The 16,641-nt window shown below is 41.7% G+C and overlaps 1 protein-coding gene across 3 annotated transcripts in view; it reads right to left on the bottom strand.

The window, feature by feature from the left end:
* Positions 1–8,934: 8,934 nt before the first annotated feature.
* NLRC5 (NLR family CARD domain containing 5) overlaps positions 8,935–16,641 on the bottom strand; it is a 336,749-nt gene continuing 329,042 nt past the window's right edge. For all 3 annotated transcript variants that reach the window (XM_068259606.1, XM_068259607.1, XM_068259605.1), the window contains 2 exons: positions 15,228–15,311; positions 8,935–13,987 (listed from right to left, as the gene is read on the bottom strand). In XM_068259606.1, coding sequence (XP_068115707.1) covers positions 13,906–13,987; positions 15,228–15,311 — 166 coding nt within the window. In that variant the 3' untranslated portion in view covers positions 8,935–13,905. The remainder of the gene's footprint in view (positions 13,988–15,227; positions 15,312–16,641) is intronic.

The raw sequence follows: 16,641 nt of genomic DNA, 5'->3' as shown, positions 1-16,641 counted from the left end.
CGCCAACATATTCCGTGGCGCTGTACTATGAGATTTTACATTAAAATGGTGCATACCCATTACAGTATATACATTGGATTTACAGTGGCTGGTCTTTACAATTACCCATTGTTATGGGACAAGGCTGAAGTGGTTCTTGTTGGAGACACAATTGGATCAATAAATTAGCCTCTTTCAATCTACTCCACGGTTTACCTAATTCCTTACATTGATATTGGGTTATTTGGGTGCTGTATGATATTGGGGCGATCTGTCATAGGATGAGGTCTGCTCCGGGAGAACTACTGTGAAGGGCTGATGTTTGATACTGGGGTACATCATCAGGCACAGTGTGTTACTGAGGGGCTATATTGGAGTGCTGTCTATTACTAGGTCTGTCATGGGTTCAGTCTTCTACTACTTGGGATCTTTCCTGAGGGTCTGGCGTCTCACTGGGAAAAGCTGTGTAATTATGTGATTAGGGAGGAATGCCTAACTTATTCTGTTATTTAAAGGGAACCCGAGGTGAGAGACATATGGAGGCTGGCATATGTATTTCCTTTTAAACAATGCACTTTGCCTGGCTGTCCTGCTTATTGTCTGCTTCTAATACTTTTAGCCATAGACCCTAAACAAGCATGCAGATCAAATGTTAAAAATCTGAAAAATTAGCCACATGCTGGTTCCAGGTGTGTGTCTGAAAAATTAGCCACATGCTGGTTCCAGGTGTGTGATTCAGACACTACTGCAGCCAAAGAAATCAGCAGGACTGGGCTGCCAGGCACCTAGAATTGTTTAAAAGGAAATAAATATGGCAGCCTCCATACGTCTCTCCCCACAGGTTCCTTTTAAGAATATGCTACGTCCTTGTTGTTTAGGAGATATGCTGTTTCCTAATTGTTTTCTGGGGACAGGTATAGGACTATACGCCAACCTATGTATATATATAACTGACTTGCTGCCAGACCTTTTACTGGCTTTGCCTCACTTTAGGTTGGACAAACTCACTTAAAATTTTGGCCTTGTGCAGTTTCAAGCCTTGCTCAAGTTGTTTTTTTTCCCCCCTAGATATCCCACTGGGGATAAGGCCCACTCAAGGTTACATACCTTCTCCTCAGGAGGTTAGTACATAGAACTCTATGTTGAGTTGTGAGTCACTTGAAAAAAAAAGATGGACTCTTCAAAAAAAGTGGAACCTTCAGAAAAAATAAAAAATGTTAAAAAATGGTCAAATCTTTTCAGTTACTTCTCAGTGGGCAAAGTTTTTAAGTTTTATGACAGCGTTGTTCGACAACACGTTTTTTGAGAATATCAGGTCAATACTGTACCCAGTTTGTGAAACCGGTTGTGGAACGGAGCTGTAAAGAGCTTATTGATTGTTTTCATTAGCATACTGAGAGGTAAGTGCCAAGCCTCTCACCCTTTTCAAACGTTATTCTTTTTGGGTTCCTCCAAGACATAGATTTAGAAAGAGGACCATGAAGAACATACTGGATATGAGGGATCTTCTAGGTCAGCCTTTTTCAACCTTTCTACCCTGGAGGAACCCTGCAAATAACTTTTGGATCTCAAGGAACCCCTGCAAACAATTTATTTTGCAGGAGACATGTGTCTTTAAAAGTAAGTGGGGCTGTTTATTTCACTACTGTCTCATGAACCCCCAATTTAGTGCTTCTTGTTACAGTACCACCTATTCTAGTGTGCTCTGTTATACTTCCCCTATGATGGGGGGAAATACCAAGGAACCCCTGCAGAGTAATCAAGGAACCCTGGTTGAGAAAGCCTGGTCTAGGTAGTCAGAGTTCCCCTTTAATGAAGGTTGTGTGATGGTTGGATTACACAATCACGATCCTCATCTAGCATCTGTGGTCAGTAGACCGACATAGAGAGAAATCTCATACATAACAAAAACCCTGCAGTAAGCCCATCTTTAGCTAACCTCCCATTCTGGGAAACAGACGTCATGATGACTCTTTGAAAGCCTTACCTTATTTTCTTAATCCCCGTATCTGAAGATTTGTCCATGTTTATAAATAACACTCTTTGTTTAATGTCCAGTTTTCATTTAATTTGTGCACACAGCCCATGATTATCTGAAATTCTAAAGAGATTAGAGTTAAAAGAAAGCAGGTCGGTAAATATGTTTCTTGTTGGGATCAGAGTGTAATTACAGCTACTCTGGATTAGGAACTCATGGCTGAATCATGGGTTAATGTTACTGCAGATTGCTGCGTTTAATCTTGACATTTTCATGTTATTTATCACAGAGATGCCAGGCTAGCAGCCTCTATAGTAGGGGAATTGTACAGCAGCAGCAGCTAGGGCAACACGGCTTTCTGTAAATTATTATTTTGGATAATATTTTTAGGATAATGTTGATAAAAAAGGGCCAATTGTGTTGGATGGGCCTAGTAATGTTGCTATCCATCTGCACTTCTCAAAGTGGGAATGACTATTGACAGCAGCCCTACATTATTACTTGGGTTTTAGTGAAGTCAAATTTCATCCACACACTGACAGATTGATCTGGCAGATTTCTATCAGTTCAATTGGATTTACCTAAAATGCCACAAGATGCCAAGACAAGGTGAATTCCTGAGGGTTAATACTCTTTATTTCCAGACTTGATGCGGAAATATCAGAATGTCTCAGCTGAAGATGTGCTCATACTGTAATAAATAATATTTTGTTGCATAGATTGCATTTATAATGGTGACGCTTGGGTTTGAGATACCCCACCATAGTGTCACTGTCTGGGTAAAGGTAAATAATGCATTCACTATGTCATTTATTATGTCATGCAATACTGGTGCTATTTTAGTCCCTGGTAGTTGTTAAAACTACTAGAATGTAAAGCTTTTGCTGAGGCCTATTTCAGATGGATAGCAAAATGGTGTGTTTAATCCGCTGTTTAGCGGTCCAGTTGCCCGGAGTAAGTGCATTCCGATGCAAAAATGCAACTGAATGGGAGTGTTGCTAATCTTACATGTCAGCAATAACCATGCAGTGCGGTTATTGTCCGGTAAAATCGCATCATGTCACATCTAGCAGGTGGTCCCCGCAAGCTGCATGAGATCACCGCCAGTGCTGTATGCTTGCAGCCAGCTGGAAGTTGAAAAAAAGACTGGTCCCTATTCAGAATGAAATAAAGGGACAAAGAGGACTACCTCACTAATAGGGTGTTCACTTGGAACAAAGGCGCACATGGCGGAAACCAGAACCTAAAAATCCCAGGCCTACGGGAGGAGCTGGGACTACTGACTCTGGGTCTGAAAATGGTCTAACTAAGGATGAGGTCAGTCATGGAGCACGGGGAGGGGTAGGTCAGCGCCCTTTAGATGCAGGAAGAGGAGAGGGAGGGGGAGGAGAGGTCCACAATCCCAAAAAAAGGAAAACAGTGCAGTGGAAGGGGATCAGGAAATAGTGGGGGAGACCCCTATCCCTGAGATCTTAGAATGTCCATCTGGCCAAGCAGATCTCAATGAGGCTATACGTAAAATGAATGTGCACAGGTTTTTCTCCAATAAATATGCTGAAGCAAACAAAAAATGTGAAGTTGAAATCGGTACTCTGGGGTTTAGCCCAGAATTTGAGCTGAGTCCCCAGGATGAGTAGGCAATGGCTATACTTGAGGGGTTGCTTGTGGAGAGTGGGGAGGTGTGGAGGGGACCCGCGGAGGTGGTGATTTCACTTACCTTCGCGGGTCAACCTTCGCCCCACCTGTCTCCCCTGGCAGCCCATTAGATGCTTTCCAAAGAGAGGTTTTGAGTGGGGTCAGGGCCTGTACTTATCCTGTGGAGCAGCCCAACATAACAGAAGGTGAAAAATGTGCCTTAAATTGGTTAAAATCCCGCAGTGACCTAATTTATAAGCCCACAAACAATAACTCTGAGGTAAGGGGCTGAGGTCAAATAGGAGCCAAGATAATTATATAGTTTTTTATAATGATAAAAAAATCTTCATGCACTATGCCAACATTAATGTAGTAGGTAAACAAGAAAGAGAATTGGCTCTTGGGTGCATGAAGATAAGAAAAATACTTTATTAAGATGTCTGACAAAATTATTATATGCAAAAAAACCACAAAAACACACACTAGCCCTTTTACAATGTAAATACATAAAACCCACTAAAACCAGTACAAAAAATGGGGCTAACCTTCCAAACTACTCCCTGACCCTTTATGAATGGGGCTGCAGTCCCCACTGATCAAAAAAGCTGGCACCAAGATGAAAAAATCCACAGAGGAGGTATAGCAATGTCTGTGCTAGCAAGAAAATGGCTGAAAAGAAGAAAACGTATTCCACTGTGTAGACAGTTCATAAAGCATGAGCACACACTGTTGTTTCAACCCAGTGACCCCCCACTCGCAGGGGTCACTGATGAAGGATAAATTCCTCAGAGATATTATCCAAGCGTGAATATATGAAGATCCTTGATTGTATCAAATGGATAGCTCCTTGGTGGCAAAAGTGACCTGCCATTAAATTGAATCATCATATCTGACAACATGCAGCGAACACAGGACTTCAAGTTTGCTGTTAGTTAGAAGTGCATGACAGTGTTCCAGCCACCAAGGAGCTATCCATTTGATACAATCAAGGATCTTCATATATTCACGCTTGGATAATATCTCTGAGGAATTTATCCTTCATCAGTGACCCCTGCGAGTGGGGGGTCACTGGGTTGAAACAACAGTGTGTGCTCATGCTTTATGAACTGTCTACACAGTGGAATACGTTTTCTTCTTTTCAGCCATTTTCTTGCTAGCACAGACATTGCTATACCTCCTCTGTGGATTTTTTCATCTTGGTGCCAGCTTTTTTGATCAGTGGGGACTGCAGCCCCATTCATAAAGGGTCAGGGAGTAGTTTGGAAGGTTAGCCCCATTTTTTGTACTGGTTTTAGTGGGTTTTATGTATTTACATTGTAAAAGGGCTAGTGTGTGTTTTTGTGGTTTTTTTGCATATAATAATTTTGTCAGACATCTTAATAAAGTATTTTTCTTATCTTCATGCACCCAAGAGCCAATTCTCTTTCTTGTTTACCTACTAATTTATAAGCCTACGGACAAAGGAGGTAATCTTGTGATTTTACCTGTGCAGACGTATGTGGCAGAGGCAGACAGGCAGCTTGGAGACTCCACAACATATGAAAAATTGAGAGGGCACCCTATTGAAAAAGATAAGTCAAGACTAAGGAGCCTCCTGAGGAGAGGGGTAGAGCTTGGCTTCTTGTCCAAAAAGATGGGCGAGGAATGTTTGTAGAGTTTCCCAGGTTCCCTGTCTGGTACTATCTGCCAAAAGTCCACAAAACTATGGTGAACCCCCCTGGGTGACCTATCATTTTGGGGGTATGTTCACTAACAAGTGCTGTCTAGATTCCTGGGTATGAGGCTGAGACCGTGCCTTAGAGCGGTGAAATCTCTTTTACAGGACACAATGGACGTTCTACAGTCCCTTGAGTGGCGGAGTGGTCTACACCTGGCAACAATAGATGTTGCAAGTTTTTACAGTCGGATCCCTCATGGGAAGGGGCTGAGCGCAATACGCCATGTCCTGGACCATTTTGGGAAAACTGAAGAATATGCAGAATACATATGTGAGTATCTTAAATTCGTATTGGAGCACAATACTTTCAAATTCAATGGGGAATGGTACAGACAACTCTCAGGGACAGCCATGGGGACCCCAGTAGCCCCAACTTATTCTAATTTATTCCTATCGGTTTGGGAAGATAATGTGATCTGGCCCCCCTTTAACCCCCATAAAAAATCGCTATGTTTGTGGAAAAGATACGTGGACGACATCCTGATTGTCTGGGATGGTAGCCAAGGAGAATTTGAGAATTTCATTAAGTGGATCAACTCCAATGATATCAACATGGAGTTTGTTGCTAATTTTGGTGACCAAAGGGTAGAGTTCCTGGACCTTGTGATAGAGGTGAAAGATTACCATCTTGTCACTAGGGACTACAGAAAAAACACTACCACCAATAGTCTCCATTATGATAAAGAAAAAGAAGGGACACCGAGAGCCCAATATAGTGTAGTAAGTTGGGTGATGGGAAAATGGAAAAGTATATGATAGATATACTCACATGTCAGGGTTACCAATTAGGCAACCACTGTGTAGGCAGGTGAGGAGATTAGGCCTGTCCTCACTCAGGATTAAGATGTTGCTCTCTGTAGATTAGGAGAAGAAAGGGAATTCAACCCCTCCACAGGGGTGGATGCTGATATTGTAAGGTGTATGTTGGAGTATATAAATAAATTTGTTTGTACTAAAACCGACAGTATCATGTCTGCTTCGGGAAGATGAGTCCACCACCGCCTCCCGAGGAATTTCAAAGTTTTTAGATATATTTTATTCTGTTGGCGCCTCTGTTCTCCTTACAATATTCCTTCATTATGATAGCTACCATGCCAGACATGGGAAGGATGCCATCCCGTATGGTCAATTCCTCAGACTTAAAAGGAATAATCCGATCCAGAAGAATTTGAAAATCAGGCCTCTGATCTTATAGAACGATTAGTTAAGAGAGGGTATCTCAATCTATAGATCAGGCTCTGGAGAGAGATAGGTCTGTGGCACGAACACAACTACTCTCTAGATGCCCCAAAAAGAGGGGGGAATGGAGATACAACCTTGTGTTTGACTACACCCCAATGTCCCGTCAAATCCAGCAGGCAATACACAGTCGCTGGCATCTCCTGTTATTAGATGACCACCTCAAAGAGATAGCAAGTAGACCACCCAGGATTAGTTTTAGGAGAGGTAGGAAAACCTTGGTTAACAGTGAATTTAAGCCAATTCAGAAAGAAAGCACAAATTGGTTAAGTGGGAAAAAATGGGAAGGGAACTTCCCGTGTGGCCGCTGCATGGCGTGCAAACACATTAAAAAAGGCAAAAGTGTCCAAATAGGTGATGTTACCTGGCAGATCAGGGATTGTGTGAATTATCGATCTAAGAATGTGGTGTATTGCGTTTGGTGCCTGTGTGGGAGATTCTACATAGGGAAGACCACTCAGCCACTCAAGGACCGATTTCTACAACATAAAAGATCAATAAGAAATGGCGTGGGAGCACGCTGTATGATAGCTCATGTGAATTGTTTACATAATGGTGATGCAAACTGTCTACAGGTAGCAGGTTTACTTAAAATCTCAGGTCTAACCAGGGGAGGTTTGATTGATAAATTATAATTGCAGAAGGAAGCACTATTGATATTTAAAACTAATGCCTTGGGCAATCTGGGGTTCAATGATCGTAACGAAATTTCATCTTTTTGTAGATAGTATGGTTTTATCTGAATAGAATTGTATGTGTGTACTGCCCTTCCCTGTATGGGTTAATGGTGTCACCATTACCTGAGGGCTGTAGTCCCGCCCCCAAGTCTAGGTGTATAGGTGGGTGGAGATAAGGACTGGGCAGGTCTGGGTGTCCTGATGAGGCACGGGATCATGCGAAACAGCTGTTGACACAGACTTCTTTTTACCTTTTGTAACTTGACTTTGTACCGTGCTTGAATAAAAGAATCCTGTTTCTGAGTTCCGGAATCCGCATCTCCTTTGTGATAAACAAATAAGAGTGGTCGACACAGGCACCAAATGCTGTTCTGCAGCTAAAGTCTGGGCACCTCTACACCTCCAGTGGAGTACCTAATTTGACACCTGGTGCTGATAATTTACAGACAACCCCCCCCCCCCCCCCCCCACACACACACACACACACACACACATACAATACAACCAATTTTTTAATGGGAGGGTTGACAGGTTGGGGCGCCAGAATGTCAGAATGTGGACGGAGCTAACCATTATGAAACTCTGTACTCTATACAGTGCTGTAGAAGATGTCAGTGCTATATAAATACACAATAATTATATGGTAGGACATTAGACTATGACTATGGTACGATTCGATTGTGTGCTTTGGGGGGGGGGGGGGGGGAAGAGGTAGAGGCACAAGACAGAGAACCTGGTGGGAGAGGAGAAATGGCAGAAAGACCTCTCACCAGGACTGCAGACTTGACCTCCCAACAGTGCTGTTCAGCCGGAACATGCTGTTAAATGAAGCCACTGAAATCTGAAAAGAGGAAAGGGTCATGGTGGAAGACAACAGGGAGGGAGGGGGAGCTAGGAAAAGAGAAGGAGGGGGTTACCCACCTCTATTTGGGAAGCAGCAGGTGGGCAGTACTCAGCTTCATTTTAGTTTTATATTAAGCAGCGCCATCTAAAACTTTGTTGTAGGAAAAGAGATAAGATTACCTGCAATCAACCTAATCTAAATTGCCTGGAGCTTGCTTCTCAGCTCACTACAAAAGTCAGCAATCAGCACCTGTATCACGGCTTCTGCAATAGCAGACTGCCCTGCATTGTTGATTTATTACTCTGATCAGGATAAATAATCAATAGTCCAGGGCATTCTGGTATTACAGAAGCCAGTGCACATGGCTACTAACAGTCAACTTCCGAAACACTAAACACACGCTGCCACCTCTCCTACTAATGTCCCAGCTGTAGCACAGCAATCATTCTCTCTACTCACCCTGCTGCTCTGCACAATCACAGCAGGCTGTGTGTAGAGAGCAAGGGGATACATTGCCCACGAAACAGGAAGGGGGCGAGGTGCTACATACAGTGCAGGAAGTAGTACAGTACCATGCACTGTCTGCTGCTATTTTCCTGAATGTTGCCCAAAAGTCCCAAATGGAAGAACACAGTGGCTGAGCACCACAGCGGCACACCTAAACATGGCCACACCCGGGGCTGTGAGCACCTGCAGCCCTGTGGTAGGTACGCCAGTGCCCACCTCTGCCTCGGCTCAGCCCTGACTATTCATGTAGAATATGTAAGAGAACTATTAGTGAGGCAGCACTACACTACAAACCACTGTGAACACTGTGGTACATTTATTTAATCGACAAGCAATATCAGCAAGAAAAATACACTTGTTTATTGAATAGATCTTTTTTTTACATTACTGTTAATGGGCACATTCTACACAAATCACAAAATATCCTTAAAAAAAAAAAAGTTAAAAAAAGACAAAATGTATTTACCGCAGTTTAAAATTGACATTTACCACACATTGCAGTTGATGCAGGTTACTGAGGCAATATTACTGTTACTACCTCCAGCGGGTTACTGTTAGTTACGCTATTAGCGCGCCCTGCAGTACTCGTAATACCTTATTAATGCGCATTAACGTAGCAAAGCTTGTGGTACTCTAGTATTGCAGGTCGCACAAATAGTGTAACTCGCGGTAACCTGCTGCCGGTAGTAAAGACACCGCACAGCAATATACCCTAGTTATGTGCAGGGCTGTGGAGTCAGAGTCGGAGCAATTTTGGGTACCTGGAGTCGGAGGTTTCATAAACTGAGGAGTTGGAGATGATTTTTGTTCCTACTCCACAGCCCTGGCAACAACCCCATTACACCCTACTATGCATTGTACCGCAATTAAACCTGACTTTTCCTCCATCAGAATAAAAGATCTGCACTACATGCAGCATTCACATTAGACATATGCTTCCTATTTTATAGAAATCTTGTTCTGAGGCAAATATGGAAGGTGAAATTGATGACTCCCTTTTAAAAACACAACTTGCCTGACTGTTGTGCTTGACCCTTGAATTTTACACTGGGGCCCCTATTATTGTGGGTGTAATAATACAGACTGCCAAAAATCAGCTTTCTAAGATCAAACAGGTGAAAGAAAGGCCAAATGAATGGTTTTGTCAATGTCTAAAACCAGGTATGATCGATTTAGTGAGAAGCAAAATTGTCCTAGAGTGTGTGGGGAATTCGGGCTCTGTAAGCAGGGGTTAACTCGCCTAAGGGCTGATTCACAAAGCTTTTCTGTTGGATTATCTCACCTTGCTTATTAACTCACAATTTATCTCTTCTTATCTGACCTAACTCATGGTTTATCTCTCCTTAACTGACTTAACTCATGATTTATCTCACCTTATTTGTATTGCTCATGCATTAGCTCTCCTTACTGTTACGGTGAAAAATAAAGGCGCATACACATGTTTAATCTTATGCCCGATTGTTGTTCAAACTGGATGTTTGAACGATTTGTCATTCGAACAAAAAGTCGTCCAAACTCCTTGTACACACAGAGGACAAAATGTTTGAAATGCTAATTACAGCTAATTTAAATGTCGCTTGACTGGTCAATGGACTGGATAGAACAATTGGACCAGATCAAAAGACTGATGAAGTGACTTGTAGTAGTTTAGAAGGGGGAAGTGCCAGAAGACGGAGAGGAGCATCTTGAGCTTATCATGTATGCTCCCATTATTTGTTTTGGACTATGTACAGCGCTATGGAAGATGCTGGTGCTATATAAATAAAAATAAGGTTTGGATGTGCCTTAAAACATTTTTCAGTTTTTTTTTCCTAAACCAATACACTGGCATTTTAAGCATTTCTTAGCCTTTTCAAAATTCCACTGGTTGTCTCTTGTTGCTTTAAAAAAACCTTTATATGAAAGTTTTAATTGATGCGTATATTATAGCTGGCATATGGTGATAATTGGCAACCAAACTCATATGACTCACCTTTACATCTGTGTTTGTAATGGGAAATCAATTAGAGCTCCTTCAGATGGAGGGTATAGTCGTGGCTATTTCATTGCCTCCTTACCGCCTGTTAACAACCATCTCTCTCTGTCCATGTTTTTCAGCGCGGCTCATTATAGTGTTTGTACAATGGTAATACAGAGCTTACAAAGTGTTTACAGTCTATTGCAAGTCCAACACCTTGTTGCATGTCATAGTTTTCAACTTGCGCTGTCATGTTCCTCCAATGAACAATCACTGGGCTTGACATTTGTGTGTGCGTTGCCATGTGCACATCACATCCCTCTACATCATCCCAATACTTCCTCCTTCCAGATGTGAAGGAGGAAGTACTCAACCAGAGGTGTCAAACTCAATCACGTAAGAGGCCAAAATGTAAAACATAGTCTAAGTCACAGGCCAAATTGTTTATGAAGATTTAACATTTATTGAATATTCTCAAACTAAGCGCTGTAGAGTGCCCAGTCCCCATTCTGCAGAGTAGTGCAGTGGAGCATTTTAATATTTACATGCTCCAGTGCTGCTTCAGGTCTGACAGACACATGCTCTATGCTGCATACCTCAGGCTCTGAATGCATGTCACGTGATCGGGAGCTGGAGGTATGGAAGTATAGAGTGATCAGTTGTCAGGAAGAACAAAAAAGACACAATGCAGCACTGGAGCAAGTAAATATCACATTGCTCCACTGAGCTACTCTGCTATGTGGGGATGGTGTTGGAGGAGGGAGGGTAGGTTTGTGTGTTTCACCAGCCACATGGGGAAAATCTTTCAGGTTGGAGGGTCTTCTTGCCATCACCCTGATCTTTATCTCCCTCCACAGATTCTCAATTGGATTCAAGTCAGGACTCTGGCTGGGCCACTCCAAAACGTTAATGCTGTTGTCTGCTAACCATTTCTTCATCACTTTTGCTGTGTGTTTTGGGTCATTGTCATGCTGAAATTTCCAGTGGTGCCCAAGGCCAAGTTTCTCTGCAGACCGCCTGATGTTGTAATTGAGAATCCTCATGTATTCCTCTTTTTTCATGGTGCCATTTACTGTGAATGGGTTCCCTGGTCCATTGGCTGAAAAACACCCGCAAAGCATTAGGTTCCCACCACCATGTTTGACAGTGGGGATGGTGTTCTTTGGGTTGAAGGCTTCTCCTTCTTTACGCCAAATGAAGGAAACATCGTTGTGACCAAACAATTCGATTTTTGTTCCATCTGACCATAACACAGAAGACCAAAAGTCTTCTTCTTTGTCCAGATCAGTATTTGCAAACGGTAAGTGAGCTTTTGTATGCCTTATCTGAAGAAGTGGCTTCCTCCTTGGTCTGCATCCGTGGAACCCAGCAGTGTGCAGTGTCCGTTGGATTGTCTGCCTTGAGACATTACCACCAGCAGAGCTCAGATTCACCAGGATGGCCTTGGAGGTGATCCATTTCACCTCTCTCACTTTTCTCCTGGCCAGCACAGGTGTCACTTTTGGCTTCCGATCATGTCCTCAGAGATTTTCCACAGTGCAGAGCATCTTGTATTTTTAATAATACTCTGGACTGTAGCCCCTGGAACTTGAAAACATTTAGAAATGGCCTTGTAGCCCTTTCCTGACTTGTGAGCAGCCACAATGTGTAGTCACAGGTCTGACTCCTCGCTGAGCTCCTTTGTCTTAGCCATGACTGTCCACAAACCAACTGCAGAGAGCTGCTGTTTTTCACCTGTTGGGTTGATTCAAATAGCTATCCCCAGTTAATCAAGGTAATTAGGATGCTTTAGAACAGCTTGGACTATTTCGATTGGTACAGGAATTTGGATTTTCCCACAGACTGTGACAGTTTGTGAAGGGTATGAATAATATTGGACTGGACACTTTTTGCTGAAATGTAAGTAAAAGCTAAGGAACATTTTTTGTTCCACAATTATGCCTCTTATACATTGTCTTATTATCTTTTGGGAGACACCTATGTCTTTTCCCGTCAAAAAATTACTTGCTGGTTGAATAAATTAACTTAAAGTCAAAATTTGGCAAAGGTATGAATAATTATGGGCAGCACTGTACATACGTATGCAAGTTAGCTTCCTTTTCCACAGCCCATAGTGGTAATCATTATTGAACCACTCCTTTTCCTGTTTACATCTCCCTCACACAATGGCAAGCCTTGGAAAACTGTTTTTTTAGGTCTGTATCACCTGATTGTTATACACAAAGTGTTGGGGGATGGAGCCCAGTGTAAAATCTGCCCTGGGGCCCATAGCTCTGTAGCTACGCCACTGATACATTGTCAACCAACATCATGGGGTGGGGGTGAAAATCTAGTGTGTATGTATATTTTCTAAACTTTTCCATGCACTGCTATTGCATACATGAACACCTGCCCATATGTGTAATGATGTCATCACTTCATACGCTCCAAGACAATACTGCGCTACTAGAACTTTTTATAGTAAGGCTAACTTCCTGAGCAGTACATTATACAACTGTACATACAGTAAATACATAAAAGAAGCACAGTAATACTTGTGTAGTTTCACATAAACATAATAGCTGCCAATACTCCCAATACCCAACACACTGTACAAGTAGTATACACAAAGTGCAATCTTGTCACATAGCAAAAGATCTCATGATACCATTTAAACAAGCGCAACAAATTTTAAGAATGTTTAAAGTGCAACATGTACTAAAAGAAAAACACCCAGAAAAGTAGGGCTAGCTTTAAAAGCCTAGCTCCATCTGCACAACTTAAAAGGAGTGTATAGAGTAATGTTTATTTACACTTAGTTTAGAGTCAAAAAATAATTTTTTAAAAATTGTTTAAGGGCTGTTCACACTTTAAATTGCGTTAAAAAGAATGCAATCGTTTTTCCTGTTTGCACTTTGATTTTTGCTACAAATGCAAAGTCCAATTGAATGGGATTATACGGCATTGCTCCAAAAATTCAGCATGCAGTGCATTTGCCATTCGTAATACTGGGAACGCCACACACTGAGGTTTACATTGCTGCACCAGCGACCTTTTCATCAGCAAAGTGCATGTGCTTCAATAATCAGATATGCATGTAATGTGATAGGGCCCTACAGCAGGCGAAGCTCAAACTATTTCATAGTTTAAACCAAAAAACAATTAAAACAAATGAAAAAAATCACTATACACTCCCTTTGACTAAAACTTTGCTCAAGCATTAAGGATATTAAGAACACACAGAAGGCTGAGCCCCTCACGAGAACTCTTTTTGGCCTGGTATTGCAGTAGTCCTCGTGGCTGATACTAGCCTTCCCAGACTGCAGGAGAAGAGGGAAGTGTAGTCTACATCTCCCCCCACCACCTGCAAACTGACAGAAATGTTCCAGCTACTCAGAAGAATGAGAAGTTAAATCTCGGATCTTGTAATTCCAGCCTCTCTTTTGTTTCTCTGGAGATGGGATTGTGCCATAATCTTAAAAAAAACAATAGGGTGGTAAACTGGTTAGCAAGTTAAGTCCAGCAACAATCATATCTACATTATCTTCTCTATATTAATCTATAAGATTGCTAAGGATGCATTGGTTTATATTTAAATTCTGCTCCAATGGTAGTCTGTGTCAGCTACTTGGCTTAGGATTGTGTAGGGTAATAGATCATAGATATTGTTTTATTAGCGGTTCTAATTTTGTATCATCCCCATTGGTCACTTATCCTTCAACTACCCCCTAAACAAAAGACCTTGGCCTTGATTCATCAAGCTTAAGGTGAGGGAGCGCGCTTGCTATGCACTACTTACATAGCAGTGCTCATTGCTATGTACAGAGAGTGCCTTCCTAAGGTATGCGCATTGCATACATAACTAACAGCGGGTGGTCCAATGTTAATTAACACATAGTAGCAATCACTAGTGAAGTATCATGGTTGCGATACTTCACAGGATTGCCTGCAGTTAAAGTTACACGCTTTGCTATGTATGCAACCCTTGTAACCAAGGAAGACATGCTCCTTACATAGCAACGAGCGCTGCTATGTAAAGCATGCATAGCAGTGCAGCTTGATGAATCAAGGCCCTCATTTATTAATAGCATTACCCTCCTTCTTGCTAAAGCCTCCTCCTGACCCCTAATGTTAACCTCCTTCTTAACAAAAATACCTATTCTGATAGCTAACCTCTATCTCTTGTGAAAATCCCTTTCCTGACACCAAGTTTTGGCAACAACACTGGCCACCCAGTCCTCTGCCATAGAGCCGCACAAGGGGTTTAGCCAAGTTTCAATGCCTAAACCAAAGGCACTAATAGGCAACCAGTTAAATTATGGTGGGTTCTCATATTTTTTTTTATAAATTTATGGCGAACCGACAAGATTTTGTGTAGTTGGCTGAAAAACATCAAATACCATAAAGCTTCATACTACAGAAGGTAAGTGCAGTCGTACTTCTTACTGAATGTGCTGAATATCTGGGTCTTTACATCATTTAAATATCATTAATGACTTCAACCTTATGGTGAAATGGAAAATGAATAGTGATATATAAATCAGTAATAATAGTAATCACTAAACTTTAACACAATGTTCCCATCAAGTAATGTTAAAATGGACTAAATGTGACCATGGTCAAGTCTCTGCAGACCTGCAAGCTAAACTAGCATCCATCTGTTTCAAAGCTTCATGTATTTTTATGTCCTACATTCTCTACATTTCTTTACTTACCGTACCACCTTTATGTAAAGACAGATACTTAGGGCTTGGGCCATTGCTTCTGCACCCTGATCCATGATCTGGTTTTGTTCAAGACTGCAAAGAGAAATAGTAATAATATATTAATTCTTTAGCATCAAATTTATTTAGAGGCTTGCAATGCTTCCGGCCAATTTATTTTAGTACTTTTTTTAAAATTCTTATTTTGTTACATTTCCCCGCTGCTAATTAGTACTGCTGTAATGATTATTTATGGCAACTTGCCACTAGGGGGCAATGTGAGATAATAACAGAGGACTTCTGCTTTCAGTTTCTATATTTTCTGCTAGCAGAGAGACATCAAAACATTCCAAGTATTTACAGCACAGCGAGTTCTGCCAACTGAGGTCAAAAGCAGTGCACTTATCTCAGCCGTCTGTGGATCTACCATCATCCCTTTCAAGCAAGAACTTTAAAGGGAACCTGAAGCGAGTAAAAGTATTTAAAGTAAACACATGATGTAGCTGCAAATGAATATTACATACTATCCTCACCGTCAATTCCTCTCAGAAGCTCACCATTTTCTTCTCACAGTGATCCCTTCCAGTTCTGACAATATTTTTGTCAGAATGAAATGTACCAGTTGCTGTCAGTTATATATTAGCAGCTGTCAGTTACAACTGAATGTACAAGGTAATGTCCATGTTTCTCTATGGCTGAAGTGGGCGATGTTACAGTTTAACAGTGTTCTGACCAGGAAGCTGTTATGGGGTAATGGCCATTTTTAAAATGGAGGACGGAGAATTCCATTGATCACAGTGGACAAATGGGACGCGGGAGAGGAGAAAGAGATCGAGTAGTAGACTACACAGGATGTAAGTATGACCTGTGTATGGTTATTTTGAAATTTTATTTTCAGTTCAGGTTCTCTTTAAGGTCTTTAAAGTCCATACCCAAGTCACACACAATCTGACGCAAGATCTCCGATCTGCACTTAAAGAACTAATGGAGGAATCATCTATTATTATAAAGCCAGCAGATAAAGGGGGCGCAGTGGTGGTAATGGACATTGAAGAATATAGAACTGAGGCCAATCGCCAGTTAATGAATGAAAACACTTATACCAGACTACCCTGCGACCCCCTGCCTGGCATCCAAAAGAAAATAGAAGATGTTCTCCATAGGGCAGTGCAGAAGAACATCATAGATGAAAAATTGGCCAAGTTCCTAGTATGTCAACATACAAGGACTCCAACATTATATCTATGTCCCAAAATACATAAGAGCCTATCCAAACCACCGGGCAGGCCAATAGTATCAGGGATTGACCCTGTACTATCCCCACTGGCCAAATTTTTAGATTTTCATCTTAGACCGTATGTTGTCTCTCAGAAATCGTATCTTAGAGACACAAATATGTTTCTGGAAACTATCCGATCAATGGAGG

Source organism: Hyperolius riggenbachi, chromosome 11 (genome assembly GCF_040937935.1).
Source record: "Hyperolius riggenbachi isolate aHypRig1 chromosome 11, aHypRig1.pri, whole genome shotgun sequence".
NCBI lineage: Eukaryota > Metazoa > Chordata > Amphibia > Anura > Hyperoliidae > Hyperolius > Hyperolius riggenbachi.
Note: the sequence above shows the minus strand (reverse complement) of the source record. Positions and strands in the feature narration are given on the sequence as shown.